At 46.0% G+C, this 23,705-nt stretch overlaps 1 protein-coding gene and 1 long non-coding RNA gene across 2 annotated transcripts; one reads left to right on the top strand and one right to left on the bottom strand.

Moving 5' to 3' along the window:
• Positions 1-9,202: 9,202 nt before the first annotated feature.
• Positions 9,203-21,537, bottom strand: LOC119540437 (p53 apoptosis effector related to PMP22). Its single transcript, XM_037844582.1, has 3 exons — positions 21,215-21,537; positions 13,369-13,509; positions 9,203-10,655 (listed from the first exon to the last, which is right to left on the bottom strand). Exons 1-3 carry the CDS (start codon positions 21,426-21,428, stop codon positions 10,429-10,431), a joined length of 582 nt encoding a protein of 193 aa, XP_037700510.1. The 5' UTR covers positions 21,429-21,537; the 3' UTR covers positions 9,203-10,428.
• Positions 21,538-21,550: 13 nt separating this feature from the next.
• Positions 21,551-22,565, top strand: LOC119540436. The gene is made up of 3 exons (XR_005218094.1): positions 21,551-21,646; positions 22,063-22,232; positions 22,432-22,565. It is a non-coding gene; the product is annotated as an uncharacterized LOC119540436 (long non-coding RNA).
• The last annotated feature ends 1,140 nt before the right edge of the window (positions 22,566-23,705 follow it).

Below are 23,705 nucleotides of genomic sequence, written 5' to 3'. Positions count from 1 at the left end.
GTTCCCATGCACACCCCAAGCAGCTGTGTCTATCTGCCTCCTTGCCTTGCATTTGGGCAGCTTGCTCTGCCCATGCACAGGACACTGAATTGCTGAAGATTGAAGGCCCCAAGAGAATCCTCAACTGTTAAGGACAGTGGTCCACTGATAAATGCTCCAGCCTCTGCTCTCTCATGGGACACTCTCTCATGGTTCCTAAGAAGGTCCATCATGGGGCAGAGTCCCAGCTGCCCACAGGTATAACCAACTCATCAACAGTGAATAGAATGGTGCTTTGGGGATTGTGCCTGAATATGTGTGGAAGGCAGTTTGGGCATGCTAACAGGATTTATTGGCTCCTGATTTTGAGGCTGGAAGTCCAAAATCATGGTATCCACAAGGCTTGCTTTCTTCTGAGAATCTGTAGCATTCTCATCCTGGCTGCAGCAACCCTAGAGTTTCCTTGACTTATATTTCCGCCTCTGGTCACACAACAATGTCCCCTCCTTTCTGCTCTTCTGGTTTTGCTGATTTCCCAGTTCTCTTTATACGGCCTTCAGTCATCCAGATTACAGTGCAGCCTGCTTCAATTAGCCACACCTTAACTAAAGATAACATCTTCAGAAGGTCCTGTTTACAGGGGGTTAACACCTACATGGTCTCAGATTAAGACGAAGAATATGTGTTTGTTGGGGTCCATAATTCAATCCAACACAAGGCCTTATAAAAAGATGAAACTGGGTACCAGAAGTCAGAGAAAGCCACAGGGAGGAGCCAGCAGTCAGAAGTCAGCAAAAATCGAAAGAGTAGACACAAGGAGACAGTGATTGCTAGGGGACAGGAGGCGGAGACGCAAGCCAAAAACCAAAAGGACTGTGGCAAGCCGGCACCAGAATGCTACAGAATTCAGGGGGAACGCATGGCCTTGCCAATGACTTGATTTTGGACTTCTGGCCTCCAAAACCGTGAGATGATAAATTCCTGTAAAGCCAACCAATGTGTAGCATTTGTCACAGCAGCCTGGTGAACTGAGATCACCCCTGTGGTTCCTGATCCCGGACAGCCCTGCCACTTGCCTGTTTTCCCCAAAGTCTCTCCCTCAGCTCATACAGCCACGACCTTGTGGGAAGTTGCCTATGATCAGCTTTTAGAGAGGGAAAGCGTGGTCCTTGTTCACAAATGGATTGACTCAGTATGTTGGTGTGAGCCCACAGTGAACTCCTGCTTCCTACTCATCCAACCCAGGGGTGGCCCCAAGGGCAGTGGAGAGGTAACCCTCCTTTCAGGAAGGGCTTCAAGCAGAGCGTGTGGAGAAGTGGCCAGAAGTGGACTATGGCAAATGGCTTCGCTGGTTGGAGAAGGGTCTAAGTGGAACAAGTAGAGATTTTGGAGTTTTGGGGAAGAGGCATGTGGATGGTCTCGTGGGAGTCTGGTGCAACTGTTCAGTCCTTGTGTCTCCATAGTGGTCAACCAGAGAGCATCCCCTGCAGAGAACACTCTGAAAGAATAGGTGGACGAGATGTCAGCCAGCCTCTGCCCATGACTACACAAGTGCTCGCCAAACAATGGATCCATGAATGGACTGGCCAAGGGGGACAGGGACAGAGGCTATGTGTGGGCCCAACAGCAAGGACTCCCTTTCACCCAGGCTTCACTTGCTTCTGCCACTGCTAAATATCCAAGCTGACAGCTGCAGAGATCAACACTGGACCTTCAATATCACACCATCCCTCAAGGAAGTCAACCAACTTGTTTGCATTAGACCACTTCCATCCTGAGGGGTCAGGAATTCATCCTGCCAGGTTTGATGCTTATTTCAGTTTCCTTCCCCTGCCTGCCATATCTCTGCTTACTCCATTATCCAAGGACTTACAGAGTTCTTGCTTGATTGACATGAGATTCTGGGTAACATTTCCTTAAACTAAGGAAGCCAATGTGTGACAATGGTAACACAGCCGTAGGATCCACTGAACTTACCATACACTGCATTTCTACAAACTGCCAGGTAGATAAAACATTGAAACCACCTCCTGCAGGTTCAGCTAAGGTAGCAGCCCATGGACAATCTCCTTCACCCTTGTACCATCACTCCCACTGTCTTATTTGGGGGAATTTGTGTTTCCTCTAATTGAAAATTTAGGGACTGCAGAGTTAGAAATTTAGGTCCCCAAGGAGGAGGTCCCACCAGGGGACATGGTGAGCATTCTACTGAACCTAAGGCTGCAACCACCACTGGTCATTTTGGGTTCTTCATGGAGGTGGGCCAGCAGGCCAGCCATCAGGGTTAATGTGCTGGTAGGATTCATTGACCTTGATTATCTATCACAAGGGATATAGCCACTGTTACAAGATGGAGGCAGGAAAGAATAAGTCTAGAACTTGGAGGATTCAAGGAATCCTCTTGTTGTTTCCATGACTTGTAATAATAGTAAATGGGCAATTCAGCAACCAAGACCTGAAAAGGGCCTGTTAACCATGGACACAGGCCTCTCGAGATGAAAGCTGGGGTCACACAGCAGGAAGCAATCTAGACCAGGAGAGGCACCGGCCAAGCATGAGGGCAAACTAGAATGGAAGGGAGGGAGGGAGATGACAATGACCAATGGCGGCCTTGGCAACAGCTGCAGCTGTGGGGATGGTAAATCATTTCTAGCCTTCCATGTTTTTATTTCTGCTTTAGAGACCAAGGCCCACAACTACCTGGGAGCAACGATATCAGAGCCTGCCCAGTCAAGGGCACAAATGAAAGCAAAGCCGTTGGTGGTCGGCTATAGCAGAACTCGTCACTCTCCCACCCAAAGTCTCCGGGACCTACCTCTGACTTAACCTGCAGAGGACATTTCCCAGGCACACCAACAGCTACCCATGCAAGTGCCCGTCTCTGTCTTGTGGCCCAAGAAATTTACCTGGCACCAAAGGGGCTTGCCCAGCCAGCACACAAGGCAGCCCAAGTGTGCTAGGGATTGAAATCCCCAGGAGCAAATCTCAACTGTGAAGGGCTGCAGTGACTGGTAAATACCCAGCCACCCATCCTTCAGTAGCTGATTCTGCAGCCCAGACTACACGGTCCTCAGCAAAGCTGCCCATGGCAGTCTTCTCTCACCACACAACTGATTGTCTCTTTTCCTAAGCTGCCCTGCTTTTCTCATCCCTCCATTTGTGCTCCCTGGGGCCACCTCCCCAAAACACTACCTACCCCCAGATCCTTGTCCAAGAATCCAAATTAAGGCAGAGTGCCATTAGAAAAAGAGAAGTATTCTGATGTCAAAACCTCTTCTCGATGGCTTGTAATTCATATTGGTACATTAATGGCTCTGAAAATTCTATAGGAATAAAAGAAAAACAAAAAGCAAACAAAACAGGACAAAAACCTTTAAACCTTGTTTTCCTTGGAATTTCCCAAATGCATCTGTGTAGTGGCTAAGAGAATGGAATTTGGGATCATACCAGCCTGGCTTTGAATGATGGCTCCACTATTACTTTGAAAGTTACTAACCTCTTGCACTGGGTTGAATACTGTCCCTCGAAATGCCATGTCCACCTGGAACCTCTGAATGTGAGCTTATCTGGAAATAGGGTCTTTGCAGATAATTAGTTAAGTCAAGATGAGCTCACACTGGAGGAGGGTGGGCCCTGAGGCCAGTGTAACTGGTGTCCTTAAAAGAAGAGGGGTGAACACACAAAGACACCCAGAGGGGCAGCCAGGTGGGACCGCTGCACCTGCAAGCCAAGGAACCCAGGGTTGCTGGCCACCATCAGGATCTAGAAGAGGCAAAAGGGATGCTCCCTTAGAGCCTCCTGGGGAAGTAGGGCCCCCCCAACACCTTGGATTTGGGCTTGTAGCCTCCAGAACTGGCAAAGAATAAATGTCTGTTGTTTTAAGCCATCCTGTTTGTGGCTATTTGTTAGGACAGTCCTGGGATATTAACACACTCCTCTAAGTCTCAGTATCCCTAACTCTAATTGGGGATAAAAACATACCTATTGGGATTGATGTTAAATGAAATAAAGCCCACCCGTAGTGAGTGAGAGATAAATTGTCGAAAGTATCGCAATTAGCTGCCCCCAAAATCTTTCTGAGTAACATTTATTAAAATCTGGAACACGGATGGTGTTTGGAAGTTTTGGTCCACGTTCCTGGTTGGGAACTCTGATCTCTCTTCTTGTGCTGGGAACATAATTCTGTATGGTGGCTTTTCTTTTACAAAAGGCATAAAGGCATTTGTAGAAAAGGACAGTTTGCATCAGTGAACTCCTGCAAATAAGAAACCTGTATTTAATATGCCCAGTTGGCACTGAATAGAAACCTTAGAAATTCCTTGAAGTTGCTTCCTTTTGCCTGGTTTTCCAAGCTTCTTTGTTCAGGGTAAATGGTGTGTCAGGAAAAAGTCCCATGCTGTAGAATGTGGGCGCTGCCTGTACTTTGTCTGCCAGGCCTAACCCACGCTTTGATGACTCACCTGCCCCAGGCTGAGAGACAAGACTGGACTGCTCTGGAACCAAAATAAACATAGGGTCCCCTACCACGCCCTCCCCCAGGACTTGCTAATGGAAGGATGACAGAAACGGGCTTGCTTTCTCCTTGGGCTCGGCAGTAACCCATTCCTCGTTTATTCCAAAAGCAGCCCTAGGAGGACACAGCCATATATTCCAAAAAGTTTTCTAACCTCTTCTTAGAAGAAAAGAACTGCTGTATAAAAGAACATGAACGGCCAGGCATGTCTAACACATAAGAGCCCTGGTGCCAACCGAGCTGAGCCGAGGCCACGGGTGAAAGGTTAGAAGAAGGCTCCGCTCCAAATGGCTTCCCTCGAGCATCTCTGCTTCTCCACGCTCAGGACAGTGCCACTCTGCACAAGAGGGAAAGAGACAAATCATCCGGGGGCTCCCAGAGAGCCCCCTCTGGACAGCAAGACTAATAACTAGCCAGTGGCCACTGGAAGCTTATTGTAAATCTCTGCAATCAGGAAGCTCAGAAGTAGCACTCTGAGTTGAGGAACTTTAATGCAGACTTGTTTTTTGTTTGTTTGTTTGAACGTGGCATAGTTTCTTTTCAGGTGCTGTGTATGTGCAGGATGTGTAATAGAAAAAAAGAAACCTCATTTGACTCAGCTTAGACTTTAATTTGTGATGTTTCTGAATGTTGAATTTACTCTTGAAAGACATCGGTTGGAAGGAGGTTCGATTGTCTTCTTGAAGACAGTTCTGGCGTTTTCATGTCCACCGGTATCCTCTTTGAAGCAGGACTTTCCCCCGCTGTGTCTGGGTGCTCTGACCCCACTAGCCAGGTTGCGGGGTGCTGTGCCACTGAGCGTGCCCGTAAGGGCCCGGCCCGGAGGCGGGGACCCCTTCCGAAGTGACGGCAGCCACACCAGCTGTTCCCCTCCAGACCAAGGGCCAGGAGGTGTCCCGTGTGACTAATAAACTGTCCTGGGACAAATCTGCCAGGGATTCGTTTTATCAGGTCTGTCTCTCCAGTCTTGATGCCTCCAACTTCTGAAGACCTGGGTATCTTCAGAAGAGGACAGTACACCAGTGGTAACTTCCATCACCAGGAAACCGCTCACGGCAGGAAGCCAGCTTCCTGTACGGGCTCTGGCTATCGCCAACCTTCCAGATCTGCACTAAAACCAGCTTTTCTTTATAATCTTTGTTGTTGTTGTTGAGAAAGCATAGGGCCCAGAGGTGCTGCTTCACTTTAGAAACTGGGTGGGGTGGCACTTGCAAACACAAATTTTCACTGAAGTGTTTCAATTTAAAACTATCCACCAAGGAACCAGAATAGAAAGGAGGGGAGTTCCCACATGGAACTCTTTCCAGGTCTCACTTGGCAACTTACTTCCAGCAATTAAATTCAGAGATTCTATTTCAAACCTATGGGTTCCTTCTTAAAAGTAACTTATTCCCAAATAGTTGATAACAGCAGGTTAATTACGTGGAGTCTTTGCACTGGACCAGCTGGCTCAGCCAACCCTTATCCAACTGTCTGCTATGACTCCTGGATGACTCATTCTCACCAAGACAATCTCAGGCTGTTTAAATCAACAGATTCCAGTTCTTCACCAGACAACTATCTTAAAAAAAACCAAATTCACTTCTGAGTTTTCCTTTAAGTTAGTTCTACAGCTAAAGAGAGTAAATCTTGAGGTTAACAATGAAGTGTTTTCTTTTCCCACACCTGAGGTGTGCTATACTCATCCCTGCCACACCCAGAAAATGCTCACAGACACCAGAATTGCACAACTCAGGAACAGCACACTGTTCACTGTAACGAGGCAAGCTAAGCTCACCCAAGAATTATTGTGAAAAGCAAAGGGTTCTGCTCAGAATGTTTAAAACCCGAAACCACTCTACAGAGATAAGACAAAGCTATCTTTGGACCCCAGCAGACCTAATTTAAAACCCCACTGCAAAAATAACTATTGCAGAAAAGAGTGAGGACAAGAAGAGGGAGTTTCAAAGAGGAAGGTGTAATCTCCTTATGCCCAGGGATTGGGAGCCATTAAAATCACATTGCCTAATTGTGTGAAATATTCTTATTCGGATTCATCCCCTTTTCATAGTAATTTGGATTTCAAAATGAATTTCTATTTCGGTCCTATTGATAATACTTTGAATGCCTTTCTACAGAAGAGAAATAAGTATTAGAAAATTACCAGAAATGTTCACTTTTATCTTCCACCTAAATTAAAGTTAAGGTATTTGAAGGAGTTCAGACAACTTCTAAGGAGACAATGTCTTCCCCAAATATGAAATGCTTCACTCATCTCTGCTCTATTTGAAGATTTGGTGTGGGGCACTGGAGGGAGGGAGGGATGTTAAATTGAATTTAAAACATTTTTATATTCAAACAAGACCTCTAGCCACCCCCCTTCCCACTGTCACTCTCTCTTGCCAAGCCCAAGTGTGGCACTTCCGTGCCATTTGTCCGTAATCCTGCTATTCCTTCCTCCAAGGCTCCTCTTGAGTTTGCTCTGGCTGATGGCTTCTCGGTGCTGATGACATGCCATTCACTTTTCATCTCCCAGAAATCTGTCAAAATCTCCAGTCAGCTAAGGGGACCCTCTTGTTATGGCTTTATTCCCTCTTGTACTTGTTTACTATTCTACATTTTATTTTATACAGGTCTGAAGAGATGTATTTAATAGAGTCCACTCCACCATCTTGAATCAGAAGCTCCCTGGAATACAAATATTTTTCTTTTCCTTCCTAGCTGTAGGGCTGCTTTTGCTCATGATGGTCAATATTCACATATTTAGCAGTTTTTCCAACTAAGGGAATATTCCTGAATTTTTAACTAAAGGGAAAATTCCATCACAGGATTGAGAAGATTTTAATCATTGTCTCCAGTTATGAAAATACATTTGAAAAAAATCACAAAAGGTAATAGCATCACTTTGCCTTTTTTTCCCTTTCCCAAGAATGACTAAATTAACAAATGAGCAGATAGACAAAAAACATTGATTCAGAGAATTTTAAAGGAAAAGTGACCATTGTCAATCATTTTACATATGAGGCTATTGAGGCCAGTGGGGAAATGAGTTGCCCAAGGCTGCCAAGCAGAGCCAAAGCTGAGATGAGACTCAAATATGCCCTGTTCAGTATGCCTAGAAAATCTAAACACACCAATTCTGCACTGAAGTTTATTATATTAATAGGACTATGTCTTTAGCAAGAGTTCATAGCAATAATCAACCTAATTAAGTTATTATGACTATATTCTTCTGTTGTTTTCATTCCTTTAAAGGGAAGCATATCGAATTTTACTGTCAGTCTTACAGTGTATGGTTTGAAGTTAAAGTAATTACACCCTACAGCTCCCTTGTGTGACAACCTAAAACTCGACATACAACTTCATTGTTACATTCAACCGTAAATGGCACTTAGAATATCTGGCTACTCATAGTGCGAACATGAGATAATTGTTTGGGAACCTAGAACTGCTTATTCAAAAGGAAGGGCAAAGGGTGGGGACTTGTAATATAATTACAGAGCTAAAAGCCGCCTCAGCTCTACATGGGGAAGCTAACGCCATGCACTGTTAGTCCTCAGATGTTTTCTCAAATTCTTCCTTACCCTTCGGAATTCTCTGGAATCTTCCTTCTCTGTTTATGACATAATGGTTTCTGTCCCGGGGAATTGGAATCAACAAGGGATGGAGGAGCTCTGCTTTTGGGCAAGGCTGAAAGAAACTGAACATTTTAGCTAAAGTAATGTCGCTTAGTGCATCTTCATCACAAAAGTTTCAGGTTGAATGTTCCCAGGAAATTGTGTTATTTTTCCTAAATGCACATCATTAGGATAAAGAATGTTATTGATTGGGGATGAAGAAGGAAAGTTGAAAAGGTGGGGAAAAAAATCAAAGATCAAAATGCGTGCTTTAGAGAAGCTTGTAGTTGAAGAGTATTTTCTTGCATAAAAGGAGACCCAGTTTTTTAATCTCTAGATAATCATTCTTTTCTTGAATTAGCTATGCAATTATTTTAAAAGATGTTATTTTTCACATTGTTGATTATCACATCAAGTCGTTCACCAGTCACAGAATAAATACATTTTTAATGTTGTGTAAACCACCATCTAGACTACATTCCTCTGAATTTATGAGAAACATTCACCACATATTCTGCACCAGCATACAAGAAAAATTCACTACCAAAGACCAACTGGCCACCAGAAACAGGAGAAATTTCTCCACCCTCCCACCATGCCACCCTGCATCCTTCTTCACAGTTATATAAACCGTGGTAGAATTAACCCAAGATTGCTGGTGGAAAATCACTATCAAGTGGGAAGGCAGACAAGGGGCAAGCAGTAGAGACTGCCACAACCACCCCCTATACAGATGAAGGTACCATCCAGGAAGAGGCTGTCTTGAGATAGGACAACCCTCAGCTAAACATCAAATGCTCCCTGGGGTATCTGGACCGGCCAGAAATCTTCGCCCATTTTCCTCCTGTGGCAGCCCTGGGTAGATATTGTTAGATATTGTCTGAGATCAGTGTACGGGGACATATTTCATTGGGAAGAAGTCCAGGGAGCAGACGACTAGAATTCATGAATGTTCATTCAAAAATCGTTATTGTACACCTAAAATGAGTGAGACCGTTAAAATTGAGGAAAAGCAATTCTTCATTTTATCCAATGCTCATACCACCCACTCAATGCATTTTTAAAAAATCCCCCTCCCCAGATTTAAACACAAATAAATGACTAGACCGGAAACGAAATCAGAACACCTGGTTTATTGGGAAAAATTCATAATGAAAACTGTTTGCAATTGCTTATTCTTCAACTTACAAAATAGTCATTTGCTATATGAATCGATCAGTCTTCATTATGCCAGTTAGTACAAATGATAAAAAAAATATATATCTGATATACCATATATTTCCCATTCGGAGAAACTGAATCTCCCTGAATTCTCCTGTTACATGTTTTATATCAGACATTTCAAATCTGTTTTCCAAGGAAGACCAGGTTTTTAACTATATTTTCATTTTCACCTACAAATGCAATCTATCAGAAGCTGAATCTATATGATCAGAGCCAAATCAAACCTGAGATGAAAAATGCAAGCAATTTCTTCTCCTTAGACTATCTGATGGCACTTTTGTGACGGAGAAGACCCTACTAATGCTTTATTTCACAAACTGGTCATATCCATCCATCATGATGAGTTAGACCAAGTCCATCTTTCACTCTGGCCTACTCTGGTCCTGGGAATACAGACACCAATCAGTGCAGTATTAATACAGCATTTTCCCACACCCCAACCCTACAAACTACTTTAAAAGAGAAAAGCGTATCAACATTTCATGCCCAAAGGATGCCTTACTGCAAGAGACTTGGGCTGTGGAAAAATGTGAGACAACCTGTCAAGTCAACATGAAACTTGGCAAAAAATCAATTATTCAGAAAATTAATCAGAAATTCTCATAGACAATATGCATTTAGGAAACTATTTTGCTTCTTTAAATAGCTAAAAAGACGTGAAAAAATATTTAATTTTTGTGTTTCTTTTGGCCACTGACAAATGTTACCAATTTTTCCTTCTTATCCTTAGCCCTTAATAAACTAAAGCCATTTACTCTGGAAAAAAAACAGAAGCTTGAACAAGTTATTTGAAACTTGGAAGCAGTATAAATGCAGTATAAATGTTATGAAGTTATGAACAGATACGATAAAAGCACATGGTAGTATATTATAGGTAAATAGTTTAAAGAAACATATCTTATTTTACTCCACAAAACATATATAAACGATGAATACGAAACAGTAACACCATTTAAGAAATATTTCTCCTCAAATTACTGTTAGCTTGTTTGACGAGTTTAACGATAGGAACAGCTTTATCGCTGCTGTAACGCAGGTTCGAGGCTGTCTGGAGAAAGCAGTTTCTTTCCCTGGACCCGTCAGGACAGTGGAGCTCTCCTCTGGCTCGCGGCCCCGTTAGGCCGAGGTGTAGAAGTACCTGGGCTTCGCGTTGCCCAGGAGGTCATCCTCGTAGTTGGGGAGGCAGCAGAAGAAGAAAGCGCAGCCGATCTCGATGATGGTGGCCGCCCACCCAAAGCCGTAGGCCCAGTTATAGATGTAGGTGGTGCCGACGTCGGCGTGCAGGTCGAAGGCCTGGGTGTATTTCACCGGGTAAATGACCAGCGAGATGATCTGGAACACGGCTAAGGGGGAAACCACAGCGTGAGTGCAAGCCTGCCCGGGGAACGGATGCACGGTAGCTAGAGTAAGCCTCTTCCACCACGTTTTGCCTTTTGAAGGTGTTAAATCCACCTCCACAACGCCAGAGAGAGGGGCTGGGGAATCGGATTAACCAGGGGCCAGCAAAGAGCCATCGAAGGCTGTGCAAAGGAGCCATCTGTCCCCGAGAGGGGAAGCAAGTACATGAAACGTAGACAGAAAAACTAGAGAATCACTCAAAAAGACATATGTAAGCATTACTAATACTAAAGTAAAAGGTGCAAAATTAGAAAACAAGACAGTAAAAGAGTCAGCTTTTCATTTTTGTGTTTCCTGTGCCAAATGGATAGTTGGCATATTCAGTGTAGGCAGAAATTACACATATGCACGCACACGTGTATACAACTCAATACTGACATTCAGTAATAGACTGTTGGCATACCCATGGAATAAATGAAGGACTAAATGAAATAATGAACCAACGATGGGAATAAGCAATGAGAAGAATCATGGAAAAACCTGTGGGGAGTGGGGGGGGGGGCAGGGGACTCTGTTGTGTCCTGCATTTTTTAACTTAATATTTCATATGTCCATGACCAAGGGCAATTTAGCTTTTGTCATATTAAGAATCTCCCTCGACAAGGAGGGAGCACCTGCCGTGCTCCAGGAATGTATCAGGGAATGTACAGTCCTCGTTTGCATTTCTTATCATCCTAATTTTTTTCTACCAGATGTGCAGATGTACCCTAAAGCTGTTTCATTTTGCTTTTTTGTTTCTTATTGCTTTAAGACAGTACAGGTTTCCACATTTGGATCTCTTGCTCTATTTCTTAACCCAATTACAACTTTCCTCTTCTCTGACAATTGACAAAGGGCAATCTTGGTTACAGCTATTAAACATTTCTCGGCTTCTTGTATATTTTAAAGGCAGACTCTTACTAGTGAAGTTTGTCATTTACTGCAAAAAATTGTGTAAGATGCAAAAGTGCTCCTTACTCTAAGCTAATCTCTAATTTTCCTAGTAATAAATGTTAAACATTATTTACCTGTTTTTTTTATCCTATGATTTGGAACCATTTCTGTAAAATCTAAATTGGATCAATGCTCAATTTTTTCTGATTTTAACTGAATAATACATATAAAATTAAAGTTAATTGTTGCTTTGAAAAATAATCTTAAAAATCAAACAGATCGTTTTCAACATTACCATTAAAATGTATTAAGATATCCAGACATTCAATTCTTGTAGATTTCACATTCTATGTGTCTCTTTAATGGAGGGGACGGGTATTACACTACAGAATGAGAACAGAGGTGAGCAGGACCTTTAAGCTGTAGGTTTGTTGACACTCCCTGGAGTTACTTTTCTTTACAGCCTAAGTTTGCATGACCTTGTCAGCTCAAGGTGGCTGTTATCCAATCTTACTGTTCTCATGCTAAGAGGGAGCAACAGACGATGACAGAGTTTTACCAGGATTTTTCAACTAACATTAAGGTCTGAGTGGATTATTTCTATTGGTGATTTAACAACTTCCATTTTGTCTTTTAGGACAGGTGAACGAAGATAAGATCGAATGTTTGCTTGATAAGACCTTATGCATTTGAATGACAAAGTCAAATAGAAGTGAAGGTGGGATTCAACAAGTTTCTTCCAAGTTATTTCTGATTTTAAAATACTGTTTGAAAAGCCAACTTTGAAACCTGAGATGCTCTAGGGTGAAGGTCATTTTTAATCAAGAGAAATGTAAAAACATGCAGCCAAAAGGCTGGGAACGATTGTCCTTGCAGTGGCCTGGTTGTCTGGGGCCACCTCCTCTCTCCCGGCCAAAGCCCCCCGACCCTCCACTGTCCTACCCGAGGTGCGGGAACTCTAAGCTCAGAGTGCCCAGCAGAGTGGCCTTCCTTATGGGCCTGCTTGATCCTATAGCCCCTTCCTCCGCAGCGCCGCTGACCAGTTGCCAAGGTCACTTTGTATTTGAAGTGACCTGGTGCCCCCAGCCTTGCTTTGCCTTTACCAGCAACCCCACTTTCACCCCTTCTGGAGGAATCCGGCTCCGTGGGGGGGCCCTGCCCCTCCAAAAGCCACCCCTAGTGCCAGTCACCCACCTAAAATGTCAACTATTCTTGCTCCTGGATTCCTAGTTCTTACATCCCATCAATAAATGTTCACTCTGAGCCAATGGCTTGGCGTCCCACCCATGAGTGAGTCCAAATGTCTTCCCAACTCCCGTGTCTACCCTGTGGATGAGGCCATCCCACACCTGGCCCCCCAGGTCCTCTATCCCACTGCAAAAGCCCCTTCATGCCCACCACATCAGAAGCTCACAAAACTCCTGTTAACTAGTGAAAAGTTTCGGGGACCCCCACCTCACAGCATGGTGCTGTTCAGGCCAAGGGAGCAGGAAGGGGAAGGGACCATCTCCAGCCAGATCTCCCAGGAAGCCAGCGCCATGGCCCATGATGGCCGGCGCCACTGGACGACCTTCCTCACTGGGACAGGGGGCATGATCTGAGGTTCAGGGAGAGAGGGGTCCAGGTTTTAAAACATGTCTCCATGTCACTCTTAGCCTGAGGGACACATTCTCTGACAACACGCCAGAAACTGCCATTGTCATGGCTCTTCTTGGTGGAATGAAATATCACTCTATGGGCATCCACCGCCAGAACGCATGGAGACTTTTGGGCACTCAGCCTTACCAGCCAGGGCCAGGAGCCCTCCAATCACTCTCAGGAAGACAAGCATTTGGGGTCCACAAAGGGCGAAGAAGGACAGGATGAAACAGATCACCAGGATGATGAAACCGCAGAATAGCATGGCGGCCGCCGCTCTCCCCCACGCTGCAAGGAAGGAAAAAGGACAGGTCAACAGGACAGACAGACCGGATTTTAAAATTACATATGCAAGTCGCAATTATTTCATTGTTTTTTGTTTTCATTTTTGTTTTCTTTCTGCTAACTCTATTTGGGTAGAAGGGGAATTGTTCTTTGAACAGGACTTAAATCTCCCATATTTCAGGTAAAAAGCAGGCATAAGGATGTTAATATGCTGATACTCAGTTATGAATTTCCCGCTCCTTTTGGGCAAATATTTGCATCTCTGAAATGAAAGTTGGAGATCATTAAACTGCCTCCCATGTAATAACATGGCCATATAAAACAGATGTATTTAAATGGTTCACCCACTTCCATGCTATACCACCACCTTAATAAACAGCATCATTTGGCACTGAACAATCCAAATGATAATCTCGTTAGAAAATGTGTCAAATACCTTTGACAGGATCTGTGCTTTATGGTCATGTTTGGTTGGTGCAGAAATAACCATGGAAATGCATTTACAACTACACCGAGATGTTAAATAAAACAATTTAATTGTAAAGAAGTAGCTGGAGTTTTATAAAAAGGAAGTCTTGTAGCAAACAACCTTTCTACATTTTTACTTATACTTTAATTTCTGAAGTATTCTGAACATACTGCACAAGAGTTCTTCATTGTTGATACTGGCCCTGAAAAGAATCAGAGTGGAGCTGAAAGTGAGCTTGAAGGCCTAGCAGGGCCCTTCCAGCCCTGGGGAAGGGAGATCCAGGGCACATGCTAATAACTTCACTCAACTGTTCAACCTGCACCTTCGCATATCTCTTCAAACGCAATCTTCATTCTAGAGATAACAAGTATTGATTCTGTGCCAGGCACGGGGCTAGGAACTTCACATGCATTAGCTCATTTAATCCTCACACTAAGGCCTGTACTATCAGCATTTCTCTTTCAGAAAGGAGGATACACCCCGCCCCCCAAAGTTGCCCAGCGAGCCTGCCTGAGCCCGGGGCTCCGAACCCAACACTATCATCACATTTGGAGAAGTCACAGGCACCTCAGCGCTGGTTTTACTCCTACTTTGTCACGCAGTCCACTGGCAATATTTATCCCCACTTCATTCTTGATCGTTTCACAGGTCAAAGCAAGACAAAGATCTGGGACAGCAGAAAGACTGGGGCTTGGGAGCCAGCTGGACCTCAATTTATATCCCATCTCTGCCACCAACACTCAAAATGCCTCACTGTGGGGTTATAGTGAGCCCAAGAGATCCCGGGTGGAAAAGAATCGAGCAATTAATTTCCCAGTCCTCGCTGCTCCAGATTTCCTCAGATTCCTGGGACTTTTCCCAGGACCTCAGGTTTTCGTTTTTGTTCTATCTTCGCCAGGTTCTGCACCGTCACCGAGAGGCTGCCCTCACTCCTCCAGTACATTCTCCATCTTCACCTGGTACAGGCAGACCCCATCCAAGGGCCCGCTCCCTTCTCCAGCTGCCACGATCACCCTCTAGATTTGTGACAACTGGGGCATTGTGGGTTAGGAAGGAGAAAGGATATTTTTATGTCTCGAATATACCACGTTCCCCTTCGTGGCACAGGTCGGGAGGGAACAACGGTACACAGCTGGATCCAGTTTCATATTTATACTTTGTATTTCTTTCCTCCACATCTTCTTGCTCTTCCATCAGATCAGTGAGAGATTTGACAGACAAGGTAAAATAGAAATGCTTTCTTCTGTAACAGAAATGAATGAAACCAACACATGCAATTGAGTATGCTTCTTTACTCATGTTTTTCTTGCCTTGCAAGTCAGGAAACTTTCAAGAAGGGGGGCTGTGCTTTGGGAAGAGCAGTAATTAATCAGAACTTCTCAGACTTTAGTCCATAGGTGGCTGTCCAAATCATCAGGGGTGCGTATTAAAAATTCAGCTTCCTGCGCTCCCGTCCAGACAACCTGACTCAGTCTCCAGGGATGGTGCCCAGGAATCTGCATTTTACCAGGATTTCTTAGCTCGACATTAAGGTTTGAGAACAACTAAAATGAAAGATGAATCTCCTTATAGGACAGACTTAGCATTGCCAAGCAGGAGCCCGTAACATTTCAGTGTGAAACCCACTGCCAGGAAGTCTCACTTCTGTAGAATCATTCTGGCTACTGTTCTGACTCCAATAATCACTAAATTCAAATAAGCAGAAACCTTCCTCTCCTTTTATGTTGAGTTCACCAGCCTGAAACTGTGCAAGGAAAGCAACACAACCCGTACATGTGTGCTGGGGAATGCAAATACAACGAAGAAAAATCACAGAACAAAATGCGAGCTTTCAGTAACAGGAAAAATGCCCTCCTTAGGACATATTTCAAAAACCAAACTTCTCTCACAGATCAAGCTTTCAAAAGCGAAGCTAAGTAAATTATGTAGAATGTTCCTGTAAAAGCGAAACATCAGTAATTCCTTCCCAGTTCCTGAAACTGAGTGTACATCACTCCTCAGCTGTAATGTCAGGGGGAGAAGTAACAGCGATAAATAAACTGACAGGCCACTTTAACAACTTTTCATACCCTATGTTTAATCAACTCGGTTCGTGTCTTGCTTTTCTAAAATGCTGAGTCTAAGGAAAGTCAAAATGGAAACTTGAGCAACGGTGATCGCTTGGGAAAGGCTGTCTGGGGAGTGGACCCTGTGAAACCTGCTCCTTGCAGCCCAGAGCCCCCGCGCTGACTCAGGTAGCCTTCCTTGGGGTGTGGCCTTAGGGTTCTGACTGTTGGACAAATGACATGCCCTCCTCCGGGAGCATCACCGCCCGGACTGTTCCGTTTCAACGACAGGATGGACCCAATACTCTGCCTGCCAAGGGCCCGATGGTTCTGCAGACGCAGAACCCAGCTCGTCTCTGTGGCACACGCTTGGAAAAGCTCAAGTCTGTGCCCTAAGTGCTGCTGGTCCCCCTTAACTACAATATAGGTTGTGTGACTGAGCATCTGCAAATTTACCCAACCCTTCTGGGAATTCTCTGTATTTTTATATTACACCATGGCCTAAATGGCACCCTACCTACTAACCCCAGTGGAAAACATCACTTTTTAAAACTTATCCTAAAGCTATTTCTTTCGTGACTTAGCTCTTCAAAGACAGGCTGTCCATCTTTATTCTGAAGATGTCAGTCCTGCATTGTCATTGTATTAATTTTTATTCCCTTTCCTAATTGTGTGTGTGTGTGTGTGTGTGAGAGAGAGAGAGAGACAGAGAGAGAGAGAGAGAGAGGGAGAGAAGGAGAGAGAGGGAGGGAGGGAGGGGCAGGGGAGGTATTCTCACTGTCAGTTCTCCTGAATTGAAAACCCCAAAGCAGGCGATACTCCAAGTAAGCAGACTGCTGTTTGTGGGTAGGAATAGGACTTTCCTTCATTTCCTTAAGGGAAGATCAGTTGGTGTTCTGTGTGTGTAATCTATTACGCCCTAAGTTTATTTTCTAAGTACCGCCTGGAGAAGTTGCTGTTATCAAAAAAACTGGCAGCATTTTACACCCATTTCTAAATAAGACCCGTTAAAGATCTATTTAGATGAACACTGGCTTATCATCAAACGTGTCTCCCAACTACAGCACAGTCCCTTTCCAGGGCAAAGGATTCACCTGTTAGCCATAGCAAGGGTCCCTCCTGGGGGGTCTGGATTTTGTCCGATTTCTACATATTGTTTCGATAGAGCTCTTTATGTCATACACAGGCAGAACTGAAAACTGGATGAGGCATAGTTTAAAAAATAGGAAGGATGCTGTCTACAAATAAACATAGGCATGGGTGGGTGGCCTATTCAAAAAGGCTGTTGCTCACTCAATGTGGGGGGAGCTGCAGAAATGCAGACCCTGCTGCTCACACATCAGTGTGCTTACGGATCAGCAGGCATTTTCTGAAAATACAGGTTCTGATTCTGTAGGCGGGCCTGAGACTCTGGAGGTTCAATACGGTCGCAGACATGTAGAGGACCAGACACAGCCTCCACGGGAAACAGCTCCTGCACAGTTTGGGGAGGCAATAAAGGGGGGGGGGGCTCTGGAAGGTGTGCGGAGAGCATTCCACAGCCAATCGGTGCAGGATCCTTTGCCTGCCCCACATTTTCTCCTGAAACTGAGCCTGTGACAACCGGCTCTGGGCTGGGCCTCTGCTGAGCCCTTAGGAAACTGCGGGTCTTCTAAAGCGCTCTCGAGTCAAGGAGCAGGGAAGGAAGCGTGAAATCGGGGCTTTTTACTCCGAAGGCAAGATAATGAGCTGTGAAGGTGGCCTCTTCCCTGGGATAGTGGAAAGTCTGTGGGATGGAAAGAGAAAGCAGGAAGGTAGAACTGGGAAGCCCACTTCGGCCCAGTGAGTATGAGAGCAGCACTTTGAACACACGGCACGCCCAGCAGGCAGAATGAAGTTGCCAAAAAGAGGGAAGCATCTGAGCCCCGGGCTGCTGATGTCTGCCTGCTGGGGTGCAGGCCTGAGCTCAGGGCACTCGGATTCCTTCTAATGGCTCCCACGCCTGATCCCTTTACCGGGAGGAGATACATCAGGTCACTAAAAAGGGACTCTGCCTACTGGGGACAGTTCCTATTAAGTCCAGCTAGCTCCCTGGTTCTTAGACGTCTACATTTTATTGATCAATTTTTTTTTTAAATTATGGAAATCAACAGAGTGACCAACTTTTAATTTTTCTGTGCAGGGACATTAACACACATGCACAAAGCATAATCTATCTCCTAATGCGAAAATAACATTTTAATACCTCGGCCCCACCCCAAAGCCAAGAGTATAATCTGAAAATGAATTTAACCTAATGTCAACCTGACAACATCGTTCTTATTTTTCTCACTTCCTGTACATTTAAGGACTGAGGGGCTAAATGACCTCAAAATATTTCACAGAACACTCTGGTTTTCTTTGTCTTGTTCAAGGCTGATTTAATGTGAAAAAAGAAACAAACAAACCAAAAACCATTCAGTGCATTCTACATATTTCGTGTCTCTGGTAAAGGAGAGCCTGCCCCTCGGAGCTGAGATTCCAGCCCAGCACCAGCCCTGACTCTCCCTCCCGCGGGAAGGCGCACTGCACCCTCATCTGCACCCTGCTCCGCCCAGACAGGCCCAAGCTTGCTGGCACTTGAAATCCACACAGCTCAAAGCTCAAAATATCCTCCTGACGTGTGAAAAGGAGGGGCCCCCAGTGCATAAACCTGCGTGTGGACAGGCATTCAAATCCAACTTCTTGTTTTATTTATACCTGAAATGGGAATGATCATTCACTGTTTACATCTAGATTTGCTTTGCCTGTTTTGACAAATATAAACCATATGTTAAAAAAAAATCAAACAACGATCTGTTAGGCAGGGTGCTTGCTTACTTAGCTGTTTCTATCATATAAAAGAAAATATTTGGTTCCCTTAGGAGGAAAAATGTTTCAGGTGACTTGGTGATCTGAAATTTAAAAAAAACTGTCAGTAATGGGGAAGAAGATAATATTCTGCTTTTTACATCATTCTAAGGAACTATTTACCTTTATAATTATAAACTTCTATATTCTAAAGTATTACTGCCAGTACTTGCCAACCTTACTCCTTGCTACACAAGACACTGTGTGTTTGTGCATATGTGGGAGTGTCTGTGAAACTTCTCACTTCATTTTAGAAACATACTGAAAACTTACTGTTTTCAGCAAGGCCCTGCTGATGCTCTCTGAAAACTGATAGAGTTCAGAGAAGCTTAGATGCTTGTGCTTGCACAGCAGCCTACAGTCTACACTGGCTATCATCTACACTGGCTACAGTCTATACTCTACACTGACTCCAGCCTACAGTGGCTACAGTCTACACTGGTCTACAGTCTACTCAAAACCCACTTGACCAGAATAAGAAACGAAGCTTTTCTAAAGACCAATTTCTTTGTCAAATCGAAGCCTACATGCTACACTAGACCTGAGTTTTCTTTATGACTAAGGGGAAGGCTTTGGACTCCTGTCTAATTAAAAAATTAAACAAAGCAGCAAGGCCTGCTCACTGCCTTCCACATACAAAGCCTGAGGTCGGAAAGCCACACCCTACCAAGGTGAGCTCACCTGGCAAGTCAAGAAAAACAAAAGCCCCGTTGTGCCTGCGCCTGTTTCACAAGGGGGCTGGGGTCCCCGCCAGAGCCTGGCAGGCCAAATCCTGCCCCAGCCCTGGTGCCGTGGGTGGCCAGCAACCCGCCCTCAGCACCTTATGGGAGGATTCCTGGGTGCCTCTGCGTTATTCCTCTTTGGAGTGAAGTTTCATGACAAAAGCCTTTAAAAACACGCAAGTGGACCTGTTAAGCCCCCTACGAGCGACTGAGTTCCAATGCATTTTAACTAGAAGATACTGTTTTATTATTTCAAAGAAATCATTTCCCTTTGTAAACCTAAAAGATCTGGGCGAACACCAGCCCCGACAGGCTCAGCAGTTAGTGTTTTCAGGGAGGGAAAGCACAAGCTTCCGGGAGAGAAGGAATTCCGTGTGTCCTCGCATTTTAGGACGTGCCTCACCAGCACCAAGCCCCTTTGAGGGAAATGGCATCCTGGGAACTTCCAAACAATTCCAGAGGAGATCAGACACAGCCAGACGCCACAGCAGCGAACAAACAGGATCCGATCAAAAGCTCCAGGCGGGCGCCTGGGAGAAAAAGTCCAGGGAAGGGGCCTAGCAGGAAAAGGGGGAAAAGGCAGCATAGACCCTCGCTCTCCGTTTAAAACCATTAAATTCACTTGATAAGGCCCAATTCCGCAGCATTTGGCTTTTAAATTTTTCAGTTTGCTCCTATTTAAATGCTCCCCTCCTCCCAACACAGCGAATCACAAGAGACAAAAACTCTTCTCATTTCAGCTCCCAGCAGGGGGGACTTCCCACTGGGAAAGAAAACTCCGTTTCAGACAAGAACCTCCCAGGTGGAGTCTATTAACAAGAATGAGACAAGCTCGATGTGCCCTCCATGCTGGAAAGCCAGGAAGTTCCAACTGCAATACATTAAATGAGCCCACTCTGCTTCACTTCGCTGTGGGGGAAGATAATTTGCCTTCTAGATTTCAAATCAAATTAAGTATCTTTTTCTAACAGCAAAACCATGTGTAAGCCAAAAGGGCACCCCCTAAACAAGAGCTAGCAGGAACTGGCCAGACCCTGCAAAGCCTGAAGGAGCCTCAGGAACCGTAACTGCTGAAACTTTCACCAAAAAGGCTTTTTTTTTTTTTTTTTTTTTTTTAAGGGAAGAAGAGTCGCTCTCACTTAGCTCTAGAGAAGCCAGTCTGCCTTCATCCGGGAAGGCGCGTATTTGGATCCTTTTGTTTTAATCCTCAAAACCGGAGTTGGAGGGGGAACGGAGAGAAATTTCAATGGGGTCCAAGAAAAGATACTTTGTTATGTTTACTCATATAAACCTTTTCAATGGCTGAAATCATCTGTTGCATTTAACCCACAAACCCTAAGAAAAAGCCATAGTTTGAATAAGTTTCCTTTTTTTTTTTTTTTGCCACTAGTTGGGACCTGGTTTTGGCCACCCGAAGTCGCGGCTGCTTTACTTTGTTCAGGTCGGATGCCTGGGTCTGAGCTCTAAACACGCCATATATACAGACCGCGTATTAACCCCAGACCCCGTTAGGTGCCCTAACAGCGGGCGGCGACGGCCCCGGGAGCTTCCCAGAGGCGGCGGCCCCGAGGGCTTCCCGGAGGCGGCGGCGCGCGCGCACTCACCGAAGTCCATGAGGCTCTGGCAGTCCTGCTCGTAGGACCCGCTGCCGCCGCCCTCCTGGGGGCATCGCCACCAGAGCGAGGACGTCTGTAGGTGGTTGCTCGACTGCAGCCAGCCGCGGCCGGCCAGCGCGATGATGTCGAAGGCGATGGCGCTGAGCAGCAGCAAGGGCAGGATCCAGCGGCAGCGCTCGCAGGCCAGGCCGCAGCGCAGCATGTCGGCGGGTTGTCGCGGGGGCGCACGAGAGCGGGGCGCAGCGGCGCGGGACGCAGGAGCGCGGGGCACTGGAGCGCGGAGCGCGGGCCGGCGGAGAGTGGCCGCGAGCGCGGGCGCCGCCACAAAAGGGAAGAGGCGGCTCCGGGAGGGAGGGCGCTGGGGCCCCACCCCGCGGCCGGTGACTCAGCGCGCCCGCCCCGACCCGCCGGGCCGGCCAGGTGAGCGGGGCGGGCCCGGGCTCCGCGGGCGGGGGCGCGCCGGGAGGGAGCCGGGCCCGGGACGGCCCCACAGCCGCGGCGCCCAGCCCGGGGACCCTCCCCCGACCCGGGCTCCCTCCCCAGGGCTCCTCCTCGGCCTGCACCTGGGACCCGCAGCACGGCAGCTGCGCCCTCGGCTCCCGGTGCGGGGTAGGGGGCTCCTGTTCACAGGGCCAGGTTGGCGTTTCAAGCACGTGGGGTGGTCGTGGAAGTGGCCCCAGGGTGGGGGCGTCCGGACCCGGCCGGGAACCCCCAGCCGCCCCGCCCCGCATCACCTCCTCCGGCTCTGTTTACGGCCCTGGGTTCCCCCTTGTAACCGAGAAATTAAGAGTTAACAAATAATCATGATGACTGAATCATTACATCGGTGCTTGCAGGAATACCACCCCCAGATCACGAAGCTGTCTTCGACCACGCCGTCGCGCCCCGTGGGCACAGTCACAGAGCGGCGGGTTACGGGGACTGCTCGACGGTTGCATCGCGCCCCCTGCTGTGTAACACAGGGATTGCGGCGCGCCTGACAAATTTACACAGTCCTGAAGAAAAGGTTATTCTTTTTATAATTTTTTGTGGTTATAAAAACAATGGCTATTGCAAAAATATGCAGATACATAATGTAAGAAGAAAAATATGTAGTTGTTTCACTCTCCCAGTTAGAGAAAGTAGTAATAATAACAGCTAACTAACGTTTGCTGGGAGCTCACCATATCCCCTTTGAGATTTGCAATAGTATCTCTTTCTTACAGGTGAGAAACTGAAGCACAAAGAGGGTACATAGCTTGCTCAAGGCCACAGCGTCCCTGAGTGGCCAAGGCTGATACCAGAGACACTACCTCAACAACTTCTCATGGGAGTTTGGGATAGATTTTCCCAAAAGGTTCCTGCTTTCTCCCTTTCTCTTTTCCCTTGCAAACACCCAACCGACTACCAGTTCTCTCCCAGGCTGCCATGAAAGGACGCCCCCCACCCACCCACCCCGTGAATGTTTTGGGATGTCTGGTGGACCTGTGAGCCTCTGGTGTGGCCCTGGTGTGGCTGACCCGCTGAGTTCATGGACAGAGACCTTCCAGAGGATGTGGGCAGCTGGGTCTCCTCCGAACGTGGCAGATTCCCTGGTGTCAGTGTAGCTAACATTCCTGCGAAGAGACGGAACACTATTTTACATTTAATGTCGATCATATGGCTTGTTGAAGGTCCATAATAACACATGAGATCTGAGTTAGAACCAAGAAGTCAAGTTCGTCCCGCACACCGTCACTGTGAGGCCGCGGGGAACACGGCAGTGGACCCCAGATTTCCCTCCCCGACCTTTACCTGCCCACTCCTGCTCCTTTCGCCTGGTGGTCACCCAGTGATCCCTGAACTTCATTTCCTCAGAAGGATCTTCTGATCGTCCAAGTAGGAAAGGCTCCTGTTACATGGCCTCAAGGCCTGGAACATCTTTTCTTCAAAACATTTATCACAATTTTAATTATACATTTTTAAAATTTAACATGTATCTCCCCCTGCTGAACGGTAAATTCAGTTGAACAGGGCTGCTCTGGTTTTTCTCACTGTTTTTTCTGCAGCCCTGAGTGCCTGCTGACCCATAATAGGATTTTAATAAGCACTGGTCGAACCAACATGAGAATCTGAGCTAGTCCTAAGTCCCTGTGAGAACCTTAGCACGCTTCCTTTTTGGAAGGCCTTATTGTTAAAATTGCCACCCAGACTCTATCTCAACCTAACATCCCATTGTTTTCTCCTTGAGATCATAAAGATACATTATGAGTCTTCTGACACTGGACTGATTACTCCTCCATTCCCTCATCTCCTGCTTCTTCCCTTTGGCTGGCTGAATACCTCTGGTTATTTCAACTTTTCCAGTGTCGTTGTCAACCTCTTGGCTCTGAACCACTTGTAGATTTTAGTCGCACTCATTACATGTGGTGCTCAGAACTCAGCCCAGTGCTCGGCATGTGTTTCAGCCGTGGCGAAGGGGGGGGTGGGGCTTTGTCTTCCTCCCATCGGATGTGATAAC

The sequence above is a fragment of the Choloepus didactylus genome, chromosome 7 (assembly GCF_015220235.1).
Source record: "Choloepus didactylus isolate mChoDid1 chromosome 7, mChoDid1.pri, whole genome shotgun sequence".
NCBI classification, from domain to species: domain Eukaryota; kingdom Metazoa; phylum Chordata; class Mammalia; order Pilosa; family Megalonychidae; genus Choloepus; species Choloepus didactylus.
Note: the sequence above shows the minus strand (reverse complement) of the source record. Positions and strands in the feature narration are given on the sequence as shown.

Excerpts from the sequence above, each read along its gene's own strand:
- LOC119540437 (XM_037844582.1), bottom strand. The coding sequence starts at position 21,428 with ATGCTGCGCTGCGGCCTGGCCTGCGAGCGCTGCCGCTGGATCCTGCCC. Across the intron at positions 13,510-21,214 it reads CCAGAGCCTCATGGACTTCG|CGTGGGGGAGAGCGGCGGCC; the intron begins GTGAGTGCGCGC and ends CCTTCCTTGCAG. Across the intron at positions 10,656-13,368 it reads AGGGCTCCTGGCCCTGGCTG|CCGTGTTCCAGATCATCTCG; the intron begins GTAAGGCTGAGT and ends TTTCCCCCTTAG.